This window comes from Alexandromys fortis, unplaced genomic scaffold (assembly GCF_014885135.2).
Source record: "Alexandromys fortis isolate MF-2015 unplaced genomic scaffold, M_Fortis_MF-2015_v1.1 scaffold_35, whole genome shotgun sequence".
Lineage (NCBI taxonomy): Eukaryota > Metazoa > Chordata > Mammalia > Rodentia > Cricetidae > Alexandromys > Alexandromys fortis.
This window is the reverse complement of record NW_026067913.1, coordinates 5,539,220-5,557,125: the sequence shown is the minus strand read 5'-3', so window position 1 is coordinate 5,557,125 and position 17,906 is coordinate 5,539,220. Positions and strand designations below refer to the sequence as shown.

Sequence of the window (17,906 nt, the reverse complement as noted above, 5' to 3'; positions counted from 1 at the left end):
CTTGGAGATGACGTGTCTCTTCTCTGTTCCTGCATCTCCAGTTCCTAAAGTCCCTAAGCCCCGAGTTTGTTTTGTCATGGGTGCTGAGTGTCCAAGATTGACTCATTCTGTGCTCTCCAGAATGCTGTTAGGAGGACCTGAGGGACACTAAGGTGAGAACCTATGTCCAGTAAAATGCTACCTGTGCATGCCCAGGTAGGCACAGCAGCTAAGACTGTGACCCATCAACTGCCAGACCCAGCAGACAGAAAACCTAGAGATGCCTATGGACCTGTGCAAGAGTGAGAGAGACGCGCAACAGCCAAAGGATTTGGAGTGACAAGAATGCTGTGTATTAAATCCCCAAGCCAGAAGGATAGACACACAGGTCTTTCGCTCACTCGGGGTTAATGAAGTTAGTTAGAGGCTCATTAGGACACCAGGTCTTGGCTCTCCACAGGCTGGACACGATGTCCTGACATACCAGTTCAGAAGAGTGTGAAATCCTCAATGGGTGCCCAGAAGGGCAAAGAGCACACCTGGAGAACACTACTTGCACGGGTTTGCGTGGGAACAAAGGTTCCTCATCCGGGGCACAACATAATCTTCCCTTTGCACAAGTCTCAGGCAAAGTTACGATCTTCACTCAGCTCCAGTGTCACCAGACATTTGTACAATAGCACGGAGGGGGTGCTGCTTCTCAAGTCTGGCTCGCCGAGGCTCTCCCTGTTACACAGAATCAGGCTGTGCTACACAGCAGCATTGAGCAGGGAGACAAGGGTAAAACCACAGAGTCAAACTGTGCAAAGACTTTCAACATTTGAAACCGACTAACAAAAGCTAGGGGCCATGTTCAAGCATTTCTGTTTGTGACATCTTTCAGATTCCTGACATGGCACACGACATCTGAAGTAATCTTTCAAACCCTTCACAGCTCGGTAATTTGAATTCAGAGCACATGCTCACACATCACAGAAGCAGGCACCTGGAGATCAGCGTTTGCTTCCAAGACAGGCTAGATTTCCTGGGTCCTCGTCAGTGGGGGCCACCGGATTTCTCTGTGCAGACCGGAACCTTCGGGAGAATGGGAGCACCTTCCTACATCTGTACAAGAGGGGCCAGGTGTGACAGAGACCCAGTGTTATCGTCCCCTTTCCTGTGTAAGACAAATCCCCCGACCATTCAAAGTTCGTCTCTTCCTTATTTTATTTCACTCTGCACATTCTTGGCTTCAAGAATTTTTTTTTTACCCCAAATTGTTCTATCTGCTTTGGACTGTGGGTGAATGAAAGTGAAAATCCACAGCTAGGCAGAACTGTAGAATCTCTGGTCGCTGAAATGAAGTCACGGGGAATTACATACAGACGCGATTACATATATGTGGCCTGGATGTCCACCTTCTTGGGGGAAAAAAATCTTTCAAGGTGGCTCACTAGTATTGAGAACTCTGACACATTTTAACATCCAGGCCCCTGCGTTCTGGGTGAGTGAGGCAGGAGTGTGGGGGTGGGTGGCCTCTGTCACCAGCGCTCCAGGTATCAACCATCCTTCCCGCACGGAGGTCTTGCGCTCTATTTAGTCGGGAGTTTTAGAATTCTCCACGCAGCACTAGGTCCCTGCCAGCACCCTCCTTGGTTTAGCCTCTCACTGCGGGCCTAGCCTTCTCAGGGTCTCCTTGTCTTTAACACCTCAAGCTTCTCCCCTATGGTCTCTCCGTCTCTCCGATCGATCCTGAGTGGACTGAATTTGTGGGCAAGATTCTTTCTGACAGTCCCCAAAGGTCAGCATCGCAGGTAGTTCTCAGATTTCCTCGCGTCTCGGAGTTCCCTTAACTGTCGTGCCCGCTAGTTTGCTACCGTAGAATCCTAACCTCCAATTTCAATTCTGAGAAGTCCATCCCTTCTCCAAGAGGTGTCCTCGGCCCCTACCCGCTTAAAGTCACCCAAATTGAGACCAAAGCTCCCATTCGCTTATTCAGCGTTTTTACCAGCTTGATTTTGCATTCTGTTTGTGGCGCCCCTGGGGGAAGATGTCAAACACTCATATTCATTGTATTTAGTCACCCAGGTGCGGAGCCAGCCTGAAATAGACAGCGGAAGGAGTTTCCCGGACTGAGCTGTCACTCACCGGTCTGCACCAATTACCACGCAGATTGCCCGCGGGCCCACCTCTTTTGGGGTGTGTCACAAGTGAGTGATAGACTGAGCCGCCCGGCCCTGCTCAGCCCAGCCCACGTTGCTGCTTAGATTGAAATGCAGAACTCAAGCCTCTTTCTGCCCGGCACAGACTTCCTTTTACTCTTTCCTTTGGCACTCTCGTCGCCTCCTCCTGGGAAGAAGCCGAGGCACCCGCGGTTTGGAGCAGCGACAGGTCGGCCTAGTGAGAGCGAGAGAAAAGTTTCTTTCTGGGAGTGCGGAACTGGGGCCGAGTTGGTGTACGGCTCGGAGCAATGGGTGAGTGGTGGCGGGGGACGCTGTCAGAACCGAGGAGGGAGGGAGCGAGCAGGCGAGGGCGAGAGGGAGGGAGCTGGGGCGCGCGACTGCGCGACCGCGCTCTATTGACTCAGACCGCGTCCCTAAGAGCTGTACGAACACGCCAAGGGTCAGCGGCAACAGGGGAGCAGTGGGAACTCCCGCTACCGGGTGGCAGTTGATGCCATTTTCTGATCTTAAGAGAAGAGGGCCGTGGCAGGGGCGAGTACCGAGCTCCAGTGTCAACCCAAGTTTTGTTGCACACGTGTTTACACGTGCAAACAAAACAGGACAAAAACAAAACAACTTCTTACCTTTCCCTGGATTCTGTCTAACCGCGCTGGGGGAAGAGGGTAAAGCGGTGGAGGGAAACAGGGGCCAAGCAGGCAAGGAGGGGCGTGCTGGGCATCAGTACCGATCTCCCTGCCTGCTTCGGAGAGTCTTAAGTGTCCCGCTGCCCCAGCTCGCTCTACTTGTTTATAGCTGGAATGCTCCAAGTAGGAAGGAGGTCTGGCCGCAGCTTATTTGGGGCCGTTTGTCCCAGGCCGGAACCGTCCGGTTTCGGGGCAGCACCATTTCAGTCAGGAGGGTGTTATAGCCCTGTCCCCGGACGCTCGTGGACGCCGAGTGGCAGGCGGTTGTCCCAAGCAGCGGGTGCGCGTTGTTGCGCGCTCTATGCTCCTTTTGCAGAGCCAGCCTTCGGGGAGGTGAACCAGCTGGGAGGAGTGTTCGTGAACGGAAGGCCGCTGCCCAACGCCATTCGGCTTCGCATCGTGGAATTAGCCCAACTGGGCATCCGACCTTGCGACATCAGCCGCCAGCTACGGGTCTCGCACGGCTGCGTCAGCAAGATCCTCGCGCGCTACAACGAGACGGGCTCGATTTTGCCCGGAGCCATCGGGGGCAGCAAACCCCGGGTCACCACTCCCACTGTGGTGAAACACATCCGGACTTACAAGCAGAGGGACCCGGGCATCTTCGCTTGGGAGATCCGGGACCGCCTGCTGGCGGACGGCGTGTGCGACAAGTACAACGTGCCCTCGGTGAGTTCCATCAGCCGGATTCTGCGCAACAAGATCGGCAACTTGGCCCAGCAGGCTCATTACGACACGTACAAGCAGCACCAGCCTGCGCCTCAGCCCGCGCTACCCTACAACCACATCTACTCGTATCCCAGTCCCATCGCGGCGGCCGCTGCTAAGGTGCCTACACCACCCGGGGTGCCGGCCATCCCCGGTTCAGTGGCCATGCCGCGCACCTGGCCCTCCTCTCACTCTGTCACCGACATCCTGGGCATCCGCTCTATCACCGACCAAGGTAAGGGGCTCAGAGGCGGGTTACTGAGCAGAGTGGGTTCCTGCACGCTGTCGGGAACCCCAGACCTCGGCCTTTAGCGAGTGTCTATCCCACCACCTGTGGGTTTTTCTTTTGGAAACCTAAGGAGTCTTCCCAGGGGGTGTCCTGATCTCATTAACTTGAAACTCTTGCCCCTCCGTTTCCTTGCCACACACACAGTCTGCAGCCTCATCTCAAACTACCAGATCCATAACATCCCCCCATCCCCAACACATGGTTCGCATTTTCCACCCTCCCCCGCCTCTCGCACACTCGCGGCCTCAGCCCGACTAGTCTGCTTGGAGAGCGCAGCCGGCCGACTTGGGGAGCAGTGGGGGAGGCTCTAGTCGGCTAGGGCCTTCGGGCTGCAGATGCTACTGCCGGTAACTTGCTTGCCGATCAGATGCAGCAGCTGAGAGTCCCGCACGCTGTGGAAATTGTATTATTATTCTCGGATTCTGGCAATCAGGCCAAATTTGCTCAGGCAGGAAGTTCAAATGTCACCTAATTGGTTTCATTCTTATGCTTCATTTTCCTCGGAAACCGAGGTCCAGGTTCTCTCTCTCTCTCTCTCTCTCTCTCTCTCTCTCTCTCTCTCTCTCTCTCTCAGCAGTTACAGTGACAATTGCTTGACGGTTCGCTGTTGTCCTTTCTGCTGCTGCCGTCTCTGGGTGTCGCTCCCCACCGGGCTCCCGTTTACCTGACAGTCCTTGGGTACTGGGAAATGCTAGTGGCGGTTGGACCCCTTCTCGCGCAGGTTTTCAGCCTGAACCTTGCGCTGTCCTGAGTGTCTTTGCTGCCTGCTCAGAAAGATCCCCGGCACTCTGCACCCAAAGACCCGGCTTCTCCGGGAGGCTTGGGTTTGTTTTCTTTTATTGTGCTGCTAAAAATAAAGTGTAAAAGACTTTAGCTTCGTTCTTGGTGTAGGGAGAAAAAGACACTTAAAATGTTTTATTCGCTCAATTTAATGCCTAATTTTTTTTTAGTGTAAGGTTTAAGACAGGCAGAGGAAAAATTAAGGAAAGAGGAAAATATTTCCTGTAATCATTTCTTGCTTTCTGAGTTTCCACCGCATTGGCACAATCTCCTTTTAAAGTAACGAAAGCAGTGCGTAGTTTCTCCTCTTGTTTTCTGACTGGGAATTGACCAGAGTTATTTGGAACTAGCTGGAACCTTAGTTGGAGATGTTGCCCTTGATTTATAGGATAAACTGACCTCACTGACATTTAAAGGAAGCCCCTGTTCGTGGGAACGTGTGCGATCAGCAGAAATGGGGGCTCACAGGGGGATCTCAGTTTCTTAAGATAACTTCAGGCTTGTGCCCACCGACTGCCTTTTGTCTGGGAAGGCAAAGGCCAACAGGCCTGAACCAGCCATGGCTTCCTGCTGCAAAGAATGAGAATATGACCTTTTTCTTTGGAGGGGAGGCATAGTGAAACTGGGCGGATTCTTCTCTGGGGAGTCCTGCAGTCAGACCAAATGTCAGGTAGGAAAGTATAGGATAATAGAAGGGAGTGATGGTTCCTTGTAGATATTGCTGTCTATTTATGATGTCACTTTTAAACAACCAGGTTTCTGATAAATGTGTGCTTTCCTCCAAATGACCACGCTTTGAAGAACCTGTATCAGATAGAAGTGTCTAAAATCAAGTTTAAACAACACCGTCAAATTTCTATACATAGGGGCCAAGAAACCAATGTCTTTTCTTCAACATGCATAACTGAAGATATTATGGCAATCACCTTACTATCTCTTTTTTTATGTGTATATATCCTTTTAGAACAGAAAGATAGGCACATGGCTTTAGCCCTTTTCTTGACAGCGAGTTCTACTTTCATTCTCTTAATGCTTTATTTCATCTTCTCTTTCTAATACTTAAAAAAAAACCCTTCTTTATAGTTGACCATTGACACTCACGGTACTTCCAGACTTAATTTTAAAACTAAACATATAAACTTACGCATTTAGCAGGCAGAGATTGTCGGGAAGTCCCATATACACACACGATGTGGAAATCTGTGTGTGTATGTTTTGCATGTGCATTGTGGGCATCGTTCAGTTATTGTTTGCAAAGGACTTTACAGCTCTTTTGTTCTGTCTTATTGACATAACTATCAGATCTCCACAGTGCAGTGAGCATTTTTCAGGCTGTCTCTGAGCAAGACACACTTAAACCAGTACACCTCTATCCCTCATCTGCCGCCACCACCACCACCACCACCACCGTGAGCGTCAGTCACATCTTTGCCACTCTCCTTCAGTAAGGGCAGAGGTGACGAACAGATAGCCAACTTCACAGGTTTGGGTTCTTCCTTCCATTTGGAAAAATTCTCTTTCAATCCTTTCCCTGAGAGATCAAGAAGGGAGAAAGGAAATCTAACGCTGGTTTTAAACAAAACAAAATTCCGTCTGGCGTGGGTGAAACTTAATTCAGAGGCCTACTTCCAGGTCATTAAAACTTCTCCAGGCCCTAAGCTGAAAAGCGAGGTGTCTACGCTTGGGCCCAGCGCGGTAGGAGGCCTAGAGCAGGGGAGCTGACCCAGGGTCTCAGCCCCAGAGCCTTGTGGTTAGGGATTCGGGTTTTGTCTCAGGAGGGGGCGCACGGGTTGAGGCCGAACCTGACAACTCTCTTCCACCTTCCCAGGAGTGAGCGACAGCTCCCCCTACCACAGCCCCAAGGTGGAGGAGTGGAGCAGCCTGGGCCGCAACAACTTCCCGGCCGCGGCCCAGCACGCAGTGAATGGACTGGAGAAGGGGGCCTTGGAGCAGGAGGCCAAGTTCGGGCAGGTGAGGAGGAGAGGGCTTGGCCAGGCGGGCCTCCTGGTGCGGGGCATCGGGAGATGGAGGGGAGGGGACGCAGAGTCTTTCTGAACCTCGACGCGGGTTTTTTTTTTTTTTTTTTTTTTTAAATCCGGGCTGGCGACCCACGGGTGCCAGGAGATGGATCCCGGGTTGACTAAGTCTGGGCAGGCGGAAGGCTGAGTAAAAGCCTGATCTCCCGCTGCACGTGTGACCCCCTAACCCTTCCACCACACCCAGCAGTCACAGTTAACCCAAGGCCGAGATTCGGAATGGCCGGCCTTGGGGTTCAGAGCAGCGCCCCGCTAGCCGGGACACCGGCAAGCCAGAGTTGCAGGACTTGTAGGAGGCTGCGGGGGCCCTGTACAAGACAGTTCCCCTGCCTTGTCCGGCGATAATGGAAGAGGGGCAACCAGATAAACGTAATAAAGTTACCATTTCCCGATTAAAGGTCACATCATAATTTCCCAAGGGAGGTTAGTGAGAAAACCTCAAATTATACGGACTGGCTGTGGACCGTTTAATTTTCCTTTCCCTCCCCCTGGCCCTCCCTCTACTCTCTGAAGGAAAATTTAAAACACTAGTGTTTCTTTTTCTCTCCCTGCTCCACCCCGCCTTGAGAAGAAGTAAGCAGCCGCCACACTTTTGTGTGAGTCCAAATTCGTCAGTAGGCTACAATGAAGAGTTCAAAACTCAAAGGCGGACTTAAGGCAGTTGAAGGCATTTACAGAGTAGACCCCCACCTCCAAAGCGACAAAGTACTTAGTCTTATCTTAAAGCCTTAAAACGTTATTTCTCGTTAAAACCAGTTATGATATTTATTGGAACGTATTATTCTTATCCGTCGAGGGGACAGCTTAACTATCATTTTCTCTAACAAAGCACATTTCTATTTCCTAGTCCCTCTCAAGTGTCAGGATGCATTAATAGCTAGTTTATTTAGTTATTCCCTGGCAAATAGGACTAAAAACAGCAAGGAAAAAAAAGACACTTTTATCATTCTGCTTCCACTGTAGAGAATGCCCATGAGGTAACATCAGCAAATTCACCATTTTCTTTCGCAAAGACCTGCCTGGAACAATGAGCTCACAGAGGCCACGGTGGTAAGCAATGGTTAGAAGCCTGGTGCTTTCATAAGGCTGCTTCTTAAGCAAGCTGTTGACCCATTTAGAGCCTCGGTTTCTTTATTTTCAAAATAAGGAAATAATAATTCCAAAGTCAAAAGAGTCAGCAGAGTCAACAGATTTGGCTCTTAGAAAACATTCTTTAACCTCTGTAGTTATAAATGGCAATTAGAAAATGACTTTAAGAACAAGTGATATTCATATGCATTGTTTAGAAAATCCATAGTAAGAAACATTCTACCAAGCATTTGTGACAAACAATAGTTTGAATACACAAAGCAACAAGAACAGTAGCCTAGCAAGCATTTAACAGGAGCTCACTGCCTTCCGCTGCTATTGCTCTTTGGAATCACACTGTGAAGTCTAGAGTTCAGAATAAGCTCCAGTTCCCACAGGCAGTCAAGGAACACCCTTCACCAAAAAAGCAGTTTCCTCACCTAGAAACCTCCAGAGCCCCTTTTATTTCCCCCTCCCTTGAATGATGTGTCTGCCAGTGAAGCGTGTTTAGAAATGGCTAATTTATAATATGCTTTAAAACTAAACTGACAGTTTATTTAAAATAAATAGCATTTCAAGTAATTTGTTGTTTCCCTAAAACTCTCTTACAAAGAATTTTAAATTACTAAATTATGTTCTATAAAAACAAAGAATTTAAGGATAAGGTACCAGATAAATGCTGTTTTAAATGTTGTAATACTTAAGAGAGCAGAACCCCAAATAAAAGGATATTTCTGTCAAATTTATAATTGAAGAGCTCTTAATTGAAATGCTATCCCATACTGCCGTGTAGGCAGGTAATTCAAATGATCCACAATCACGCACAGAAAGAGTTTCTAAGCACAGCATAAATCAGTGCATACTCAATTATGATGAAGATGGAAGATGGAGTAAGGAGGCAAACATTTCACCTTAGGCATTGATTACACAGAAACTCCTAAAATTAATATGAGTAGGAATTGTATATGTGTGTGTTTCTCTTGCAATATTCAAAAGTTAACTTTAATTTTACAAGTCTCGCTCTGCCTACAAAGTATTGTCAGCATAGTCTGATAAAAATGACAACTCAGGTTCCAGTTGCTCTCCTGGCCAACAAAACTTGAAAGTTCTCGACAAAGGAAAACTGAAAAAAAGAATTGGCTGTAATTCATTTGGGCATTTGAAGTTGTAATGAATTGTTGTGCTATTCTTTAAATCTAGTTTTCTTTTGGGGTGCTGGGGGTGAGGGGAAAAGGGGAATTTAGATTCAGAGCTCAGAGCATGTTTTCCTGGACTACACCTGCAAAATGACCCTAGAACAAGTTGGCAACTGAGCCCGAATCCTATTGCTTACCATAATCTGGAGATTCTAGCTTTAGCTCAAACTTCAAAGATGCCTGATACCTAGGAATTAGAACTGTGTGCACCATATTTCAAAATTAGTTTAGAATATCCAAATTTATCTTACACATTAACGTTGTACTGTAATTCATATCGGCATTCCATTCAGAAGTCTTTGTTGACTAGGGTAAAGAGTTTTTATCTTAGATTTTTCAACTATATTGGGCAGGAAATCTTACTCTCATCTACTTGTGAAGGGAAACAATGTTTTCTTGTTCTTCCTATTTGATTTTCTTATGTTGAAGGCACAAAATCTCAACTTAATGTGATCAAGTGAAAAAATGAAATAGATAAACAGAGGTGTTGGCTATATTTGTCATTTTACATGGGATTTGGTAAATTAATAATTGATTTTATTTACACAATTCATAAATAAATGCACTGCATTTGAAAAGTTTTCTCCAAATAGGCATGTTTCCTCAGAACAAACCGCTCACCTGCTATTGGTTCCCAGTATCTTCATTTTGAGGTTGAGTATGTAAATGGAGCCAGTAAATTTAATATAACACTCATTAGCAATTGAGAGGTCAGAAATAGAGACTAGTCTATAAATACTTGCACTAAAAATGTTCAGAATTAAATGAGTTGTGAACACAGTTGAATTTAAAAATGCAGCTTAATCTAAAATTCTCGTAAAGTATTTATTTGTGCATCATTTTAAGTGATGATCTGTCGGGATCATCTTGTATATAATTTCCTAGTGAAGTATTTTAAAAACTTTGTTTGATAATTAAAAAACAAGTAAATTCAAAAAACTGAATCTATTTTCCTGAACATAGTATTTTCATAAAGACAAAAATGAAGTTGCCCTGAATTTTCTTCACAGTAAATAAAGTGCTAACTTTTGTTAAATTAATTTATAATTTTATAGAGAATGAAATTTTAGGCAAATTTCAGTAGTCCTTGAAATCCATTCTATTTTTGACATACATGGTCTAATTTGATTAATTTTCAACCAAACTTAATAATTATATATATATATATTTATATCTGTAATATGTGTCATGTGAAATAGCAACACAAGGTAATTTAAAAGACTATAAAATCCAGATCCCTAGGTGAAAGGATTCTGGATTTTTTTATTATCTTATGTTACCTGAGATGATTGACGTGCTAAATGATTTGATCATTGTACAATGTACACATGTACTGAAGCATCGCACTGTACCTGACAATTCTATATAAATATTGTCGTATGCCAGTTGGGTACAAAACAAAATTAAGTCAGTGTAAGGCTGTATGTTTTGATAACATTTTAGAAACATAAAATTTAGAAACGATTCAATACCATACTAGCTTCCCATTACCTGGAGACATTTGGACCTGCAGTAGGGTAACTAAAAGTAATTCTCTGCGATGAGTGTTGAGCCATGTTCATGACATGGTTTGTTTTACTAGGTCATTACATAATAAAGAACAGAAGAACAGTAGTTAGAGAGATAACCTCAGAGAAATAATTTATCAAAAATATCTGCTTATTCTCAGATGCGAAATTGCTTTTTGTCCGTGAAACTGATATTGTGAATATCACGATATATGTGAAGCACGATAGTTTTATGGCCAAATATATTTTATGATAAAGCCAGGGAGAACTGGTGTTACTAGAAAGGAAAGGCCAAGTGGATTGGAGGAGTGGCTGACAGACAGACAGATCGTGGACAGTTAGATTGGTATTTGCATTTTCTTTAAGAAAGAAACTGTTGCGTAGACCATTTCCAGAATTTGAAAGAAAAAAAAAGTCTTTAACTTTTAATTTCCAGACAGTTGTCATGCTAGCTTTCTTCTTCTTCTTCTTCTTCTTCTTCTTCTTCTTCTTCTTCTTCTTCTTCTTCTTCTTCTTCTTCTTCTTCTTCTTCTTCTTCTTCGTCTTCTTCTTCTTTCTCCTCTCTCTCTTTTTCATGGTCACAAGTGTTTGGATACTAATGCATTTCCATTTTCTTAGACTGGGAGAAATACAGGGAACAACCATAAATCAAATAGTGAAATGGCTTGTTGGAACTTTTATTTACTTTTGCCAACAACTTTATTCATTTGACTTGCTTGAAGTAAATACTTGTCCTGTAATAAAGGGTGGGTGTGGGGGTTAGCTTTGTTTTGTTCTTAAAATAAGAGAATCGCACCTTTGTGTTCACAAGTCTTCAGTAAGTTGTTTATGAAACGGCCCTGATCTGTCCCATTTTGTGAGGATACAACATGGTTAGGGCAGGACCTTGTCCTCCAACAGCCTACCAACACAGCCATGTGATCATCTAACTCAAACTCTGTTATGACATCAGTATTCCTCTAGAAGATCTCTTCTAGTGTTCATGAGATAAAAGCTGTCATTTTTCCTGAGACAGCTCAACAAAGGAAACTAACTCTCCTGGGCATGCAATTTGTCTGTTTTACTTCATAACAGTAAATCTCATTTCCAAAATGAAGTAGAAGGTAGCTGGTTGTGAGGAAGATAGGTACAGCTTTCTTCCAGAGAAAATTCTTATTGCTTTCTTGGAAGATTGGTGTGAGAAGGGGGTTAAAGGGCTGGAGTCTTATTTATGAAATATTTAGGCAAAGTAATTTTCAGAAATGGGATTTCTATTACATTCCTATTGCAGGGTTTCATTTGGAAAATTTGTTTACTTTTCCCTTGAGATTCCGTATGTTGGTTGATTTATAAATCATATTTACAATCCAATTAAGCAGTGTAATTTAGCATGTTTGCTCCTACTATATTTATGGTGTACATTTGCTAGTCTCCACTCAGCCTAATGAGCTTTTCAGATTAATTACATGCCCTTCACTGTGAACATTGAGCAGATTTGGGGCGTTGAAATTTGTTCCTTTACTGGAAAGCATAAACAACGTGGTGCTACCTGTGGCTGCTTTCCTTTGCTGTGGAAAATTTTACCCTTTCAGTGAGTTCTTCATAAATAGTGATCACTTTACCCAGTAGAGATTTATTACTTTTGCTAATGTCATGTTTCAAAATGAATAGTGAGAAAATGGATATTTATTGAGTCACTGGAATGAATGAACAGAGGAGGCTGGGGGCAGGGGCATTTTGAAGCATATTTGCTTTTTTCTTGCTTATTTTCCCCCTCTCCAGGCCAATTTTGAAATCTGAACTCCCAGCAGCAGAATGAAACACTAAGACAAAACTCTGCTCTTGTCCTGCTCAAGCCATAGGCATGAGGAAAAGCCGCCAAGAGTTAGTATTCTAAGGCTGAGAATTTCACCCCTTTAAGTGACCAGGTGCCTCTCTTTGTACAAGATGAAGCTACCTCTCTCATCTTGCTGCTCCCTCTCAGGTTTTTCTACAACACAGAGGGGATTGTAAACTGACAGCCAGTAAATACCATGGTGTTTTGCGAACCTTGAAATATTCAGTATTACCACAGATGATAACAAGGCAAGTTTGGTATTTTAGGTATGAGAAGTTGGGTAGACATGGAAAATTTAATAGGCTATGTTATATTTGAATGACTATAGTTATAGAGTAAATGCAGCACACGAAAGTAAGCTTAAAGCCCAATGTTTTGCCTCCCCACACGGGGAGCGTTATGAGAGTCTGAGCCAGTCTTTCTGTGGGTCATATTTAGGGGTGGGGTAATAAGTGGGCCCATGTAAGAAGATTTCAGACACAACAACAGAACAGCTTCTACTGCAACAAGAATGAGGATGCTTATAGTAAATCCCGCCACCAGCATCTGGCCAAAAGGACAGGTAGGAAAAGTTTATCAGAGATGGAAAACAGAATTCAACAACAGATATTTTCTCCCAGATAGATCATTATTTTACCATGCATATTAAGTCTTTTGATATTAGGCACTTCAAAAATGTAGAGCTAAGTTTTCTATTATTTTAAAACTAATTTTAACACTTTCCTTTTGTGCTGGAGATTGAACCCAGGGTAATATGCACGCTAAGCTAAGAGCACTGAGCTATACTCCTAGACCTTAATATTCTTATTTTGTTTTTCTGGTTATACATTGGTATTAGTAGTATTAAGCACAATTAATAGTAGGCAGGGACCAAACACAGATGTGAACACCATTTCCTAATTCTACTGGAATTATTACATTCCAAACTAATTTTTAATGCATCTTGGGGAAAATAAAGGTATAAAATAAAATAATGAATAAAAGCAATAATCTCTGGAATGCTAGGCTATGTCCCATCTTCCCCTGCAACTTGATGCCTGCATAGATTTCCATTACCCAAGAGCTCTGAAGCAAGTTCTTTTGAGACATAATTAATTCTTCTTAAAAAAGGGGACATAAAGTTTTTTTTTTCATAAGGAGACAAAAGAATCTGTGGTTTGAGGTTGCATCACACTGCCTTGTGACTGTCTAGGAAAACCACACAGAAGACCTGCAGCATCAGGCAGGAGTGATGGGCTTTAAATGCATGCCCATTTTTCAACTTGCGCATAAAAAGAAGATAGGCCAGGCGGTGGTGGCCCATGCTGTTAATCTCAGGACTCTGGAGACAGAGGCAGGTGGATCTCTGTTAGTTCAAGGCCAGCCTAGTGGACAAAGTGAGTTCCAAGACAGCCAGAGCTAAACCTTGTTTCTAAACTACGACCTCCTCCTCCAAACAAACAAATAAATAAGAACAAGAGAATTTGAGTTTTATTAAACAACAATATGAAGTCATGTCTTTGTTAATTGTTCTGAGTTTTCATAAAAGGCCATCATTTGGGGATACCTTTGAAATACATTTTAATTTCATCTGGGTATCATGGCATATACCTGTGCTATCTGGTTGAAAGGCTAAGGTAAGAAGGATATGAGTTTGGGGCCAGTCTGTGTACATGGTGAGACCCTGTTTAAAAACAAAAACAAAAGCTGGGCACAGTGGTACACACATTTAATCCTAGCATTTGGGAGGCAGGTGAATTACTGTGGGTTTAAGACAAAACTGGTCTACACAGTGAGTTCCAGGACAATCAGAGATACATAGTGCACCCTGTCTCAAAAAAAAAAAAAAAAGAAAAAACCTGAAACAAATAAAAAAAACAAATATAAATAAACAAAAAACCCAAGCAAACAAAATACCCCGAAACTTAAAACAAAGCATTAAAATTACAATTGAATTAATATATATATTATATATATATAATCTTGTAATTGTGATAAGTTGAACAGTTTATAAATGAGCTATTGTTTTTTTGTTTTTGTTTTTAGAGACAGAATTTCTCTAACCCTGGCTGTTCTGGAACCTGATCTGTAGACCAGGCTGGCCTTGAACTCAGAGAGATCTACCTGCCTCTGCCTCCTGAGTGCTGGGATTCAAGGCATGTACTACCACCACCCACCTGAGCTATTGTTTATTAATCCTTACATTTTCTAAAATAGTTGGATATTTCTAGGTTCCTAGGACATAGGAGGTACTCAAAGATCCTTTCTCTTCTTTTCTATTTTTAAAAGAATACACAACGACAAAAAGAAGAATATAAAATATGTGTTCTAATATTTAATGTGTATCAAATATCTAAGATGAGGTTTTGTCAGAAGTCTGTGGGTAATGCTAATGCATATCCATATATATATTCTACAATATGTGTGTGTATGTATGTTTAGATATTCCTTTTATACTCAGAAAATAGGCCTAGACCCCACTATTATATTCTCATAGACGTGGAAGTAAAAATGATGACCAGATGAGTTAATTCAGAAAACAATTTTTGGAACTGAATGAGAAGGGATAGAGTTCATTGGTGGATGGCACACTTGGTATATACAAAGCTCTGGGCTCAATCCGAGTACACAAAAGACAGCACCATTTTTGTCCTAACTTAATTGGACAAAGCATCTAATATGTGCCTGATTTACTGAGCTCTAGGGACTAAATCATGTTTTCTAATACAGTTCCAGTATTTACATTACCTTTTCACTAGGAAACATGTTGACACATTGGTCCAGTCATGTCATTTCCAGGAAACAAGATTTAGTCTTTATCTTTACAGAGTAGAAACTGAGAGGAAAAAATGAACCACTTGAAGGGTGGGGAGTACTCGTGCCAGAGAGGGATTAGAAATCAGGGTGTTTTTGGTGTTGTTAGTAGTAACGATACCAACAATGATTTATTAGATGCCAAGAAAGCACTGGTTTCTAGACAAGCTTGCCTGCCGGAGCCGTTCCATTTTGTTTGAAAACAAAGATTTCACATTAAATTCATCTAAAGGGATTTATCCATATGGCTTTAAAAAACAAACAAATAAAAACCCAAACTTTGCAAATGAAAAATTTCCAATTTCAAAACTACACATACTCAATTCATATTTGTGGAGAAAATTTCTTTTCTGATAAAACTGTGAAAAATATATTCCCGAACTTCATTAAGAAAACACACAAACTCCAAACCAAAACAGCAATAAGAAAACCAACGTCAAAAACCCTTACTAGAAAAGTCCTAGTTTTACGAGTCCTTTGTCCAAGTGGCATTTTCAACATGGCATCTTAAAATATGGCCCTTTTTTTTTTTTTTTTTTTTTTTGCCCATGTTTTATTTAACCGAGGGTTTGCTCATTTTGAGTCTCTAACCCAGCAGCCCGCACCTTGTGGCCCTTCAGTCCTGGAAATGAAAGCTGTATGAGACAGGCCTGGCACAGTGCTTTAACAAAGGAGCTGAACAAAACCCAAGTGCCAGGAAGGTTGACAAAGGCTGTGGAGAGCTATGTAATCAGGGTTGACTCTTTCTTGCCCTGCCTCGCCTTCGTAGACTTTCAAATCACAAAAGAAAGAAGTGAATTTTCTGGCTGTAGCTTCCTCAAAAAGAGTTTGTAGAAAGAACAGTATCTTGCTTTTCAGCACTGTGTTTGTTTAAGGAGCCAGACTGGATACTTTTAGGTCAAAGAAAGGTTAAAAGGAAGTCTAGAGGAAAAAAAAAAAAAAAAAAAAAAAAAAAAAGACAGGCCAGAAGTAGAACCGGGATACTGTGAACTCAGTCCGAGTTTCTAGTCTGTGTCTGAGGACTGGAGAGATGTGGAATGCTGTAATGTGATTGTCTTTCATTTCTTCTGTCTTTCTCGCAGGCACCAAATGGCCTCCCAGCTGTGAGCAGTTTTGTATCAGCATCCAGCATGGCTCCTTACCCTACTCCAGCTCAAGTGTCACCTTACATGACCTACAGTGCTGCTCCTTCAGGTTATGTGGCTGGACATGGGTGGCAACATGCCGGCAGCACCCCTCTGTCCCCCCACAACTGTGACATTCCCGCATCGCTGGCTTTCAAGGGAATGCAGGCAGCCAGAGAAGGTAGCCACTCTGTGGCGGCTTCCGCACTCTGATGGGAACTTCTATTTCCAGCCGCTTCACTTTGGTCTCCTCTCTCAGCAAATCCACCCCCTCTTCACACCCCACCCCTCCAGTGGTCCGGCCCTCCTGCCTCGAGAGCTGGCTGTATGGATTCATAATCTCTGTGCTGATGACACTTAGATATTTCTTGTCGTAGCTTCTTTCTTTTTTGCAGGAAACCTGGCGTGACTTTAGGATTTAAAAACAAAAGCAACTCTAAAGATCGAATGAGGCATTTTTGTTGCCCGCCCATTGTGTTAGCAAAGTGAAGAAACCTGTACCCCTGAAAGGGCTTATGGGACTTTACAGACCTACCTGTCCTTGGTAAAACCACACCTGTATATTTATTCTAAATCAGCCTGAACTTTTGAAACGTGCAATTGTTGAGATTTTGCAAAATCAATAAATAAAGGAAAACAGACGTAGAAAAAAAATAAGCTATGTGATACCCTTTAATCAAACAATGTGACCAGATAATGCTTAATTCACCATTAGGAAACCAATCAATAACTCACTTGTGTGATCTTTTGCTTATTTTTAAGAGATGACGTATTTTGTTGAAAAATATGTATAGATTCCAAGCAATATCGGAAAATTTCCTCCTTCTGTTGGTGTTTTGACTTGGTTCCTAATACAATAGTGTTTATATTCCTATTAGCTTGTAAATATGGACCGTGGATGGTGCATTGTGTCTTCACTGTACGGGCTACTCCTCCTCCAACACCACCACCTCTATTTTCCTCTACTTTTTTTTTTTTCTTTTTCGCAAAGGTGACTTTCTGGCAGTGTAATTTTCTCTATTTGGTGGTGGGTCACTCGGGCTCTTGGACCTGGACTTGCCCCCAAATTGTGTGTGTGCAGTGAAGGCTTCAGCATCTCACGAAGGATACTTTCTTTCTACAGCAGAGGACTCCAAACACAGACAAAACAAGCCACTTTCCTATTTGTATCCCAGTCAAACACACACGCAAGCATAGGACGACGAGAGGCTGGACTGTACCTGTACCACACGGCTCTGAGGGAAGTCACCTAGACACAAGTCTAATGTGAAGTGTTTTCTGCAGAGACACTTAAAACGAACTTTATGGGATGAAAGAAAAAAAAAAAAACACTGTGAAATGGAATTGTACTGTTATTGTTGGCTTACCTGTGTGTTCAGCAATCTCAGCCCCAAATTATCTTGTAACTTAAGAGGAAATGGAGAATTCTACTTTAATGAATGTAACAATGGCTTTCTGTGAAGTTTACATGGTGTACCGAAGCATGTTTCACACGTAGGTCAATAGGTGTTGGTCCGAGAAATACAAATGCTATTTAATTTTTAGCAAATTCCCGTTGTTCATTTATAGGGTTACAGAACAGAGATGAACTGCTAAACATTTCTAACAGTTTGATTTTTAGTTTCATGTCATGAATAGACTTGCAGGATCTGCTTATGTGCGTGTGCCCCCCCCCCCATGATTATATGGTTTATTTTAGAAGAATTCATTTTCTTGGACAAGATTCTACAGTTTGAACTCCTTATGCTTAGAAGGTTTCTCTTG

At 43.1% G+C, this 17,906-nt stretch overlaps 1 protein-coding gene across 1 annotated transcript; it reads left to right on the top strand.

The window, feature by feature from the left end:
* The first annotated feature begins 2,240 nt into the window (after positions 1-2,240).
* On the top strand, positions 2,241-16,699 carry Pax9 (paired box 9). The gene is made up of 4 exons (XM_050138850.1): positions 2,241-2,432; positions 3,141-3,767; positions 6,430-6,572; positions 16,101-16,699. The coding sequence occupies exons 1-4, from the start codon at positions 2,429-2,431 to the stop codon at positions 16,353-16,355; spliced, it is 1,029 nt and encodes a 342-aa protein (XP_049994807.1). The 5' UTR covers positions 2,241-2,428; the 3' UTR covers positions 16,356-16,699.
* Positions 16,700-17,906: the final 1,207 nt, after the last annotated feature.

What these genes read in the sequence shown, in the direction of transcription:
- Pax9 (XM_050138850.1), top strand. An exon ending in CCGCTCTATCACCGACCAAG is followed by an intron (nt 3,768 to 6,429) that starts GTAAGGGGCTCA and finishes CCACCTTCCCAG; the next exon opens with GAGTGAGCGACAGCTCCCCC. An exon ending in AGGAGGCCAAGTTCGGGCAG is followed by an intron (nt 6,573 to 16,100) that starts GTGAGGAGGAGA and finishes TCTTTCTCGCAG; the next exon opens with GCACCAAATGGCCTCCCAGC.